General features: G+C 34.1%; 1 protein-coding gene across 1 annotated transcript in view; it reads left to right on the top strand.

The window, feature by feature from the left end:
• Galntl6 (polypeptide N-acetylgalactosaminyltransferase like 6) overlaps positions 1-12,335 on the top strand; it is an 813,988-nt gene that overhangs the window by 275,766 nt on the left and 525,887 nt on the right. Inside the window, exon 2 of the mRNA XM_042702130.1 lies at positions 2,002-2,110. Coding sequence (XP_042558064.1) covers positions 2,002-2,110 — 109 coding nt within the window. The remainder of the gene's footprint in view (positions 1-2,001; positions 2,111-12,335) is intronic.

Raw genomic sequence — 12,335 nt, 5'->3', positions numbered from 1 at the left:
CAATTACCATTTTTGTTTTTCTTCTATTTGTACTATATGCTTCATATTTTTGATATTCTGTTTTCATATTTCTTTTCATATTTATACCCATGACTATTAATATTTTGCATTAGCTCACTATCTTCTCTGTACTTTTGTTCTACTCATTTCCAATTATTTTTTTCTTAATTTACCACCATAATGACAAAAATAATAATTGAAATATGCAAATTATAGTCACTTAATTTAGAAAATCTTTCTGCTAATTTTAATATTACTTCCTTCTTTTTGTAAACTATTTTTTATGAACTATTCATTCAAAACAAGTGGATCCTTTTGTACGCTATAAGAGGATAAAAGTAAGTAGCTTTGCATTCTCTAAAATTAAGAAATGAGTATGTAGCCAAGCACCAGTGGCTCATGCCTGTAATCCTAGCTACTCAGGAGGCTAAGATCTGAGGATCACCGTTCTAAGTTAACTGGGGCAGGAAAGTCCATCAGACTCTTATCTGCAATAAACCACCAGAAAATTGAAAGTGTTGCTGTGGCTAAAGTGGTAGAGCACAAGCCTTGAGCTGAAAAGCTGAGGGACAGTGCCCAGGCCCAGAGTTCAAGCCCCATGACAGACAAAAGAAAGAAAGAAAGAAAGAAAGAAAGAAAGAAAGAAAGAAAGAAAGAAAGAAAGAAAGAAAGAAAGAAAGAAAGAAAGAAAGAAAGAAAGAAAGAAAGAAAGAAAGAAAGAAAGAAGGAAGAAAGAAAGGAAGGAAGGAAGGAAGGAAGGAAGGAAGGAAGGAAGGAAGGAAGGAAGGAAGGAAGGAAGGAAGGAAGAAAGAAAGAAAGGAAAGAAGGAAGAAAGAAAGGAAGGAAGGAAGGAAGGAAGGAAGGAAGGAAGGAAGGAAGGAAGGAAGGAAGAAAGAAAGAAAGAGAAAGAATGAAAGAGAAATGGGTATGTTATTTTCCTTAGAAAAGCTCCTTAAATAAAATTACTTATCTAAAATCATCTTTTGCCTAATTTTATTTTTCCTACTTTTTTTTCTTTTTGGGGTTACAACTACTTGTTTATTTTAAAAAGAAAAATAGTATGTTGCATGGGATTTTGTTTTACATTATCTTGACTACTAAGATTGTGGTAATGTTTTATCTAAAATAACTTTGTTTCTCTTTGCCAAAAATGAATACTATAAAAAAGTAATAGCCTCCCCAATATACAGTGATAATTTTCAAGTTGATATTACAACATACTGGGTGTGGGTAACAGATAGATTATGTGTGGACTACAAATGATGAACGGGAGATGATTTTATTGCTAAGTGTAAACATGCATTATGTTTATCTGCAGTCTAGAGGGAATAAGTGTTTAATAGTTGTTAAAAACCACAATTTCAGTTCTAACAGAGATTAAATCGTGGCTGTGTCATGGTGGTTTCAATAGTTATTGAGCCTCAGTTTATTTCACAGAAAGATGAGGATTTATAGCCCCAAACTACTACTAAAATTCAATATTTGTGTAAAACTTAAGTTGTGCATTAAAAGCACGTAAGATATTGAATATAGCACCTGGCACATAGTGAGCATTCAATGAATGGTTGCTAATATTCTTAAAAGCCATTCAAATGTACTTGATCAAAAAGGATGAAACTTTATACATCACAAACAAAATTAATTCAGTGTAACACCCAAATTGATGGCAGTGCTATTCTTTACATTTGGGGAAATTGAACATAGCTAGGCATTTATGTTCAGAGGAGGTAGCACACTGAAATTTTAATGTTTTGTGATCAAATAAAACAGGAAGTGGCAGAGCCTGTGGGACATGGATGCTCTCCTTTTAAAAGTAAAGGAATACAATTTAAAATGTGTGCTTTTTCCAGTCAGTAGCAACAGTTTTCTTTCCACTATACCCAGATGACTCACTTATATAACAAATATTCTTTGATTGCCTGTTATGTGCCCGGCTGTGTTTACCTACCATGCAAAAGGAAATTCCTCCTTTTTATGCTTGAATACTTTCCTTTTCCACAGACATACCCACTGGGCCTGGGAGATGGGCAATTCTATTCATGGACAGATGGTTTGAGAAGAAAGGACTGGCATGACTATGAAAGCATTCAGAAAGAGGCTATGCGCTCAGGTATGAAGTCCAGTGTAAGCCAAAGTGCTACTTTACTTACTGCAGTGTCTCATCTGTCACTCAGAAGATCTCAAATTAGCATTTCCTCTGCCCACATTAAAGTATGACTCATGGAGGTATTGGAGAAAAGCATTGGATAGAACCAAAGTGACTTCACATTTCAGAGACAAAGAAATATTGAACAGCCTTTCCAAAATTTGCTTCAGGAAGCAGAATTATTTTGGATATCTATGGTATTTTGCATTTTCAAACTCCTTTTCAGTAATCTTTGAAAGCACCTTGGGATTTATCAATGAGATGTGACCTGGTTGACATATATTTTAGGCTGAAGTGAATCTAATTGGAAATGCAAAGTACATTTTTTTGGCATTGTAAAGGGGTAAAACAATTTATTTATAAGTCATAGCAGCTGGGGAACTGTGGTTGGCAGTTTAATAGTGTTTAGTGGTCTGTGCATGTGTAGCAGACTTCTTGTCTGGACTATAGTTAGAGGACAGAATGACAGGGAGAAATAAATTCTTCTAGAAAGACTAAAAAATAGGTGGTTGTAAGCACAAATTCAGGATATATAGGTAGAAATCCAGTGAAAGTGAGTAGCTCATGCTACCATTATTATTCAGTCAAGCACAGGTGCTCTTTAGGTTCTGGTAGTGAATATGTCACAGGAAGACAACAGCTACTCAGGGGAAGATACATTTGAACTCTGAGTACTGCATGGCATCTGGGTCAAACTAGCAACACAACAGTGACTGCCTACAGTGGAAAGTCCTCTTGGCCAGACTTAACTCATCCCCTCAGGATAACTGCAATGAGGATGTTATAAAGTCAGGAAATTTCCAGGGCTTCATTATTTTAGGTATCGCTAACCTAGTCTTCTTTTCTTTCTTTCTTTCTTTTTGGCTAAATACAGCTCACACCTCCACCTCAACTTCAATGAAATTAGCTTGATCCAAAGATGTTCTCTGTTTTCAGAGGATCACCCTCTGGGTTTTTCATCATCTTTATACTTGACATGACCAGTGAGGAATGAACGAAGTGACTTCTTTAGTAGTTTAGTAGCTTTCTCCTTTTCTTAAGCCTCTTATTTTTACCTTTCTTGACTTTATCAATTAATTCTTGACAAATCCAATCATTAGTGGCTATGGATGAAATTTGTCTTTTTATTTATCCTTGGATGCAATTTGCTATTAATTTTATTTGGCATTTTAAAATCCTTATTCATGCGTGAAAATTGTGTACCTTTTTTCCCATAGTCTCCTTAGCAAGTGGATAGTATAAGGAAGTGATATGCTGCTGAACACATAGGAAGGTAACAAGATGTACTGCTTCTAAGTTTTAGGAAATGGGCATTCATAAGGAATGGAAAGACTTGGAAACATTATATTAAGGGAGTAAACCAGAAACAGAGAAATAAAGGTTGCATGGTTTCCCTCATTTGTGATAGAGAGACCGTACCTACATCTATAAGTAAACACCCTGGATGGTATGCAAGTGGTTACAAATGAATTAACTAAAGTATAATGGAGTCCATGGAGAGCTCAACTAGTATAATTCTTTAGAAAGATGAACACAAATTCCAACGGAATAAGTACCAGGAAATGATACATTCAAGAGGGGTATGGGGGCCAACGGAGATGAGTAGACAAATGAAGGGGATGGGTGGGGGGTGCAGTCAATAATACGTTGGGTAAAGGGGAGTGAAGATGTTGAAGTGCAGGCACCTATTAGGATGCATTGTACAAATCAACTGCTCTGTCAAATGGTACAAAATGAATTCAATACATATCCTAAAATGAAGATATATAAGGGAGGGATGGGTGGGAATGTTGAAAGGGGTGACATTGATCAAGATGTACTATATTCATAAACTGCTTTGGTGAATGCAACTCCTTGTACAACTACTTAAAAATAATAAAAATATTTTTAGAGAATTCATTGTATATACCATACAATTAGGGAAAGTAAGGGAAGGAATGGACAAATAGGGAGAATGTTGAAGGGGTAACATGGATCAAGACCCACTATATTCATAAATTGTTTTGTTATATGGCACCTCCTTTGTACAAAAGAAAAGATAGTAAAGAGGCAAGTCAAGAAAATATTTTAAGAACTTAACACCACCATCCTTTTCTACCACATCTATGTCCTTACATATAAACTAAATTATAAATATGATTCAATATTCTTAAAATAGCTTTAACTAGTAGTCAAAGAAGAACTGTGATTTTATGATTTTTACTCTATTGTTTTAGAATTAGCACTAAGCATATTAATTGACTTGTGGATGAGGGTATCCAATTTAGCTTTCAAAAGAGGTACAACAAAACTTAAATTATTAAGATAGACACAGAGTTAATGTTGCACTGGCTTGCTATTACCAATATTATTCATGTTTTAGGCATTATTATTTTTGTAATCAAATATTTTTGTGTTTTGCCACTGTATTTCAATTGGTAATTATTTTAGAATTTGTAAGCAATAAATTTAATCTTTTTTTGCCTTACTCATGTAACTGTAACCTCTCTGTGCAGTATCTTTTTTTTAAAGCTTTTTTCTTTTTTTATTGTGAAAATACTGTACAGAGGGGTTACAATTACATGGGCAAGATAATGAGTACATTTCTTATCAAGCATTGTAGCCTCCTCCTTTGTTTCCCCCTCCCATCCCTAAATTTAATCTTTTAACTAAAGAGTTATCCTGATCAATTGTACTTTATCATGAAATTGTAAGTATACATTCTGATCCTTCTCAATTAATAGAAATGAAACAAGACAAATGAAGTACAGATTATTTTGAAAGAAGATTCATATGAAAGACAAGGGACACCATTACTTAATATACATTGGATGTAATTGTTACATTATCTAAAGACTGTTGAGCTGACATTTCTCCATACAGGAATTGGAATAATTAAAATATATTTCTGAACAAAAGAAAAAATCATATGGCATAGTTCCCCTTCACTGTGGAGCAAATATACTATAATAAGAATTCAGAAGAAAATGAAATTTCTTCAGATAATGGTTGATGTTCCCTCATTCTTGCATCTTTTTACAAGTAGTAAGCCCATTCTTTTGATATAATCCATACAGAGTAGTGTGTGTGTATGTGTGTTAGTAAAGAGGAGTTGTTAATACATACTTTTTTAAATCATTGAGATCACTGACTATTATCTCAATAAACAACTTTATTTTTGAAATTTGAAATATTTTTCCATTCAGTATTCTTTTCATTTTAATTCATAAGATGCCCACAGTGTTTACACTGGCTTGAGAATTTTAATGTAGGTGAACTGAACATTTTATAAAGCTGCTTTGATCACTTTTGTTTGATCTTACTTCTTTGAAATAGGTTAATCCTTCATATCTAATCATAATTAATACATTTATTACAGCCAAAGCCTCAGGAAATCTATGAAATTATATCTCTCCTTACACTCTTTCCATTTGTCTTACAAGCTAGAATGTCGGAGTGTTTTTTATTAAGTCTCCTCTCGTAATTTTTTCATTTATTGATTCACTCATGTGAGAAATAGCTTTCCATGCCACTCTATGCCAAATACTGCATGAAACTCTGGAACAAGAGATAGACAAAGATGAACAGGGAGCAGAGCTGGAAAAAATGTAGCACACCTGCAGGAGCTTTCTACTGATTATGGATAATATGATATGAACAACTATCTTCCCTTCAGAAGTATCTCAGTGACTGCTTATTCCACAACTCTTCAAATAGCACTCACTCAGAGAAAGTCTTCTAAAGAGATATAATGAGATAGCATCACTCTTCTCTTCACATCCTTGAATAGGCTAGTTCAAGGATTTAAATCTAAATGCAGGTCTATTCCATGAGTTATGAGGTCTAGTAAGGTCTATGTCTGTCCTGTTGCTAGTTCCTATAAGGATTAGTATTCAGTCTCTTCACTGACCACATTGCCCTCCTATTTCTCTTCAAATATGTTAAGTATGTTCCAGAAACTTTCCCTTGTTACTCCTAATATTTCTTTTTTTTTTTTTTTTTGGTTTGATTTTTTTTATTGTGAAAATACCATACAGAGTGGTTACAATTACAAGGGCAAGGTAATGAGTACATTTCTTATCAAGCATTGTTGCCTCTTCCTTTGTTTCCCCTTTCCATCCCTTCCCATCTCCCCCTGCCCCCCCACAAAGTTGTAAAGTTCGTTTTTCAACATATTGACTTGTACATCTCATGGTTGCAATGGGTCCACCTGTATCCCTATTTAAATGATTTATTTTTTCCCTTCCCCTCCACAAATTATACCGACATCAAATACAGTGAAAGCAGGGGTTATACCGTGGGGGAGGGACATACAAAGCAACCAAGGAATCATCTTATAAATATGTTAGAAACAATCGCATGAAAGAAAAAACATTTGAATACTTAAATTTTTTTATTTTCTATTCCATTCTCTCCTCTTTTAAGATCACTGGCTCACATATCATTACCTTAGAAAGACCTGCTATTCAACACGCTAGTGTATACAGAGAGACATTGTCATTTTTATTCTTTCTCAATCCAGGTGTCCTGTTCAATTTTCTTCTAGAAGTTTTCATTTTTTGTCTATATTGACACATATATATTTTAGAGTAATGAGATAAAAGTGATGATTCTGTGGAATATGAACACATGTCTAAGATCGTAATGCACTAACAGTATCATTTAAATGATTCTTTTCTTTATTTTATTAGGCTTCCTAACTAGAGAAATATTGTGAAAATCTGACACAACACCATTACTAATTTTCTTTTCTGAATGTTGTATCTCATACCCCCTTAAAACTCATGATCTAAGTTACTAAAAGTTCTACTAATTCCTGACAAATTCTGTAGCAAAACATAGACAGGGTATGCATTAAAAGCCCATTTGAGAAATGGGAATTTACCATGTTTCAAATGACTAACAGTAGACTTTCCTTAATTCCATGAAAAAAAGCATCTCACTTTAGAGCTGTTCAGGGACCAACTTTGCTCTTAAAGTCTTTATTCTACATAATTGAAGAAGGTTGCCAACAAAACAGATTGGTAAACACCAATGTGTTCCATTTGGAAGAAACACTGTTACTTTCGAAGAGAGAAAAATGATGATGTTGCTATAATACCAAGGTTCAGGGCTATCTCTTTATTAGTGTTTCTTGTCTTTTAAATGTCGTCCTGTATTCTTTCCTTGTTAGTAACAAAACAATATTGTTTATTGGTAACAGTTTATTAATAGGCATACATTGATAATATATGCTTAGTTAATATCATATGAATATATGTTGAGATGTGGTCAGTATGAGGAAATAATACCCAAAGTAATATTTATTATATGTTCTAATTTAATGAAAATTAATTTTTAATAAAATATTTCTTTTGATGGTCACTGTATAAGCATGAAAATCTTAAGTGAGATATATCATTTTGATCTCTAAAACTAGATTCAAACTTAACTCAGACTAAACTGAGTGAAAATTATCTCTTGAAAAATCACTTCAATCTTATAATACGAAAATAGCAATGAAGAACTCAGGAGATTTATTAAGCTGCCATCCATTGTATTTTAAAATGTAGACAAAGTTACCTTTTAATAATAATTCAGCTTAACTATCTGTTACAAAGCTCATATATCCTGTGTTTAGCAATATTAATTATCTACTAGTAAGAATTTGTGATATGAATTTGGCTCTTTTTCATTAGTAAAATGTGATTTGATTATATCACCTATTAAAGTTACTTTAAGTACTAATTAAGTTGTATAATTGCATATCTCTTTGTAGTCTCTGCTCAATCAATGAATTTTATATAATCACATAACCATAATTTTTAACTATATGGTTGGAGCTTGAACCAACTGTCATGATTTTTCCCTTGTTTTTAAATCAAATCAAAGAAGACAAAATCTTAACATCTTTACTTGGGTATTATGTAAAGTTGGACACCATTTATTAGTCATTCCTTTCTTCAGGTTGTTGTGTGATGATCAAATTGTTTCTGGCTACTAATGTCCCAACTTGTGGCATCACATGATTACTACATAAGTTGATGATGAAATTGAATGAAAACTTTCTACTGAAATTTGATCAGAGAATCGACACAAGAATAGAAAAGGCTAGTAAAGCAAATGACGTGAATCCAAATACATAAAGATGACTGAGCTTAAGTTGACTATGTAATCGATACTCTTTTCCCTAAATTCTTAGATACAATTTAATCTTTAGCTCTATCCTTCTCCTGTATGGGAACAGATGAGTATACAATGTCAAATTTTAATTTCTATTGACAGACACCCCCCAAAATTCCCATATCCATTATAAATAATTTTATTATCATATGTTAGTTGTACAGAGGGGCTTCATTGTGGCTTTTTGTTGGTGGTGGTGGTCATAGAGCTTGAACTCAGGTCCTGGTGTTGTCTCTGAGTTTCCTACTCAGGTCTAGGGCTTTAACCACTTTGAGGCATAGTACTACTTCTGGTGATTTTTTTGGAGATAAATCTCACGGACTGTTCTGACCTAGCTTTGAACTGCCATTCTCAGATCTCAGCCTCCTAAGTAGCTAGGATTACAATCATGAGACCCTAGCACCTGGCTCCATTGTTACATTTTCGTACATTCATTCATTCATTTTTTTAAATGGGAGGAGGGGTTAAGGGAACATTATAAATGGGTAATTGATTACTTTATAACTTTCCATTAATGGATCTTTACTTTCTTAGGATTGTCACAAAAGGATTTATTGTTTGGGGATTTTTATGGTTGCTATTTGCTGTCTTTTTTTCTGTCTTGGGCTTGAACACTGGGCCTAGGCGTTGTCCCTCAGCTCTTCAGCTCAAGGCTAGTGCTTTACCACTTGAGCCACAGCACCACTTCCAGCTTTTTCTGTTTATGTGGTGCTAAGGAATCGAACCCAGGCCTCATACATGCTAGGCAAGCACTTTACCACTGAGCCATCTTCCCAGCCATATTGTTCTGTTTTTAAACGTGCAAATAAACCATTAATAACCAATTATTTATTCCCATCCACTTTTCTAAATACGTACCTGTGGAAGAAGAAAAGCTTCTAATATGAATCTGTTTTACTTTGCTACCATTGTTTATTAGTGGGATGTGTGCATGTGTGTGTATGTATGAATTGAACCATGGAGTTTCACCGTTTTATTTCAAATCTGCATCATTATGCCTAATTTTTTTGCTAATTCCAATGCTTGGCATTATATCACTGTTGCTGTGGCTCTATTCTTTTCCTAAACATAGTTAAGTCATCATTGCATGTGGTTCTAATTCACATACCTGCTTATATGTAGCATCTATAACCTTGAGGAGGAAGAGTAAATGAACTGAAATTAAAGAATGAATTTTTGATGTCCTCGACTGTGATATCACTCTTCCAATATTAATAAAGTTTTATAACTGTTAATGTCATGAAAACTAAGACTGGCCCATGATTCAAAGTAATTTGAGTTTAGATGATCAGTTAAGGAAAGTATTTCATTTAGGTGTTATTTCATAGAAATTCAAATGCCTGCTTGGATATTGTCCTCTCTGGAAAGTGGCACAAATGTGTCAGTAATAAGTTATGGATGGGCCAGCTTTCTTGAGTTTGACAGAGGGAAATATGTGTTTACTCACTAGGGAAGGAAGAATGTCAGTGCTGGGGACCGTCTTCAGACCATACACTTAAGTCTGATTTGATGCTTTTGACTGAGTACAAGTGGCATTTGACCAGCATTGATGCCAGATAAGCACAGTTCTTCCTCTGAGACAGGGGCACAGAAATGCTATAATTGTCCCAAGGAATGTTAGAAGCCAGAACAGAAATGTACTATTTTAATGGAAAAATTATCGGCTTACCATTTATATAGCAAACTTGAATTACTTATGAAATCTGGATAAGACTTACTGGATAATTTCACTTCATAGAGTATTTGATGGAATTAGCAGTATCAGGATTTAATAATGATTGGAAGAAGAGGAGGAGAAATAATTGTTGCTGAATAAATTAGTGAACTTTGGCAAAAGCTTTAGGAAATTCTTAGATTAATATTTCAATTTTTAGTTTTTTGTGCTTATAGTGATGAAATTATTTTCATTTGAGAACTTTTGATGTGCATACATTACAGGTACTCTCTAGTCCAAACAAAAACATTGGCTGTATTATACAAACTTAGAATATCTTCATACTTAAAAAGAAGACTTAGAATTTTTTAATAGAAATCCTTTTGCTATTTTTCACATTTCATTCTTCCTAAATGCTTCTATGGGGCACGCTGATTTCTTACACATTAGTTCTTCTTGTCTCATGAAACCCTCGGAAATGGAGATAGTGAAATATCCTTAATCTTATTTTAACATACAGAAACACATTCAGGAATGTTAAGAGAGTTTTAGACATATATGTGTGTTAGATAAATGAAGTAGAGATAATACATTGTAATACATTATACCAACTTAGTCAAATTGATGTTAACAGCCTTAACTCCAAATATTTTCCTTATTCTTATTTCTTTACTGACTTTTCTCACCTCTACTACTTATACTCTACTTATATTGTCTATTTATACTACATGTATAAGACACCTAATCTCAATTGTCCTGTGCCTATTAAGAGGATCTATTGTGAGTAGCAGTTCATTTTCTCTCACTATACGGAGGCCATATAGTCCCCTGTCTACAAAATCTCACTGCATTTCTGAGCATTTAGGAGGTAACATGGAAGTCTAGACCAACTAAAGTGAGTATTACTCTGTGCACTGTGTTTTTCAGCTAAGCACGATCACCACCTCACTGCCACTGTACTGGAGGTACATCTCCAATGTTCCCGAATGAAGCCTTGCATTAAGTTGTCTCTAAATTGTAATCTTACAGCTATTCCTCTCTCTTGTGCTCTTCTTTGTCATTGATTCATGAAGATGACCAATAATGAAGTTTCCAGTTCTCTCTTATGCAGAATACTTCATAGGAAAAAGGTCTTTGCAAAAATAGAACTAGAAAAATTGAGGGGGTAGGTGGAGAATGATGAAAGGGGCGACATTGATCAAAATGAGTTATAAACTGGCATGTCAGTTTGAAACCCCTTTATACAACTATTTAAAGGTAATGTTTTGTTATAGAGATTTTGCTGTGGAAGTCTCAAACTAGACCGGAAAGGGGGGCAGGGGCAGATAAAAAGTCAACTGGCTATTCTTTGTCTTGCTTTTCCTAATCTCACAGTCATGCAAATATGTGGAAATCTTTAGGAAAATACATTGACAACAGTAGATACCTATGGCCTGCTTCATCAAATGAGTTAAATCTCACAGTAAGAATGAACTTACTGAAGTTTGAACTGACGCCATGTTCCAACCCAGTGCATAAAGATAATACTACATACATAACAATTAAAGTAGATATGAATTACTTTTCCTGTTTTCCTGTTTGAAATACTTTCTTATCCAGATTTAGTGCAATCAAGTGCTCTTTATAGTAATTAAATTAATACACTATTAATTTTACTCCACTTATTATTTCATGTGTATAAGTGGATGTGTGTGTGTGTGTGTGTGTGTGTGTGTGTGTGTGTGTGTGTGTGTCACGGTTTGCATTCAGAGCCTCATGTTCTTGCACTCATGGCTGGTGTCTACTAGTGAGGCATACCTCCAGCCTGTCATTTTGCTGATCAACTGACTAGAAAGTCTTGTTGACTTTCCTTTTCTGGTGTAGCTTCAAAACAAAAATCATCAGATCTGAGCCTCCAGAGTGTCTCATATTACAGGAGTGAGCTACTGGCACTTGTCTCTTCAACTTGTTTTTACTGAAAAAAACTGTAAAAACATTAGTAAAGGAATAAAGACTTGTGGACTTTTTAAGATTATACACACTTAGTAAGTTATTTTAAATTGAGAATTTTTACACCATATGAATAACATATAGTCTTAGCAGGTCAGCTTTAAGGGATTATTTTTTACATTTTTAATAGGATCAATTAGTTACACAAGGGGCTTATATTTTGACATATTCATATATGCCTACCATGTGCTTTGAAAAGACTCCCTTCCTCTAGCACCCTCCCTCCTCCCCCTCACTCGGTCCCCAAACCATCTCAATAAGTCTTATTGTTCTATTTCCACATATGTGCAAAAGTATTCTGACCATACCACCTCACATTACCCTCCCCATCTGCTCCCTCCACTTGTTACTTTAAAGTAAAAAATATTAAACATTAATTTATCACTTTTTAATTACTTATATTAA

Source organism: Dipodomys spectabilis, unplaced genomic scaffold, assembly GCF_019054845.1.
Source record: "Dipodomys spectabilis isolate Male_0828 unplaced genomic scaffold, ASM1905484v1 ptg000009l, whole genome shotgun sequence".
Classification (NCBI taxonomy): domain Eukaryota; kingdom Metazoa; phylum Chordata; class Mammalia; order Rodentia; family Heteromyidae; genus Dipodomys; species Dipodomys spectabilis.
Note: the sequence above shows the minus strand (reverse complement) of the source record. Positions and strands in the feature narration are given on the sequence as shown.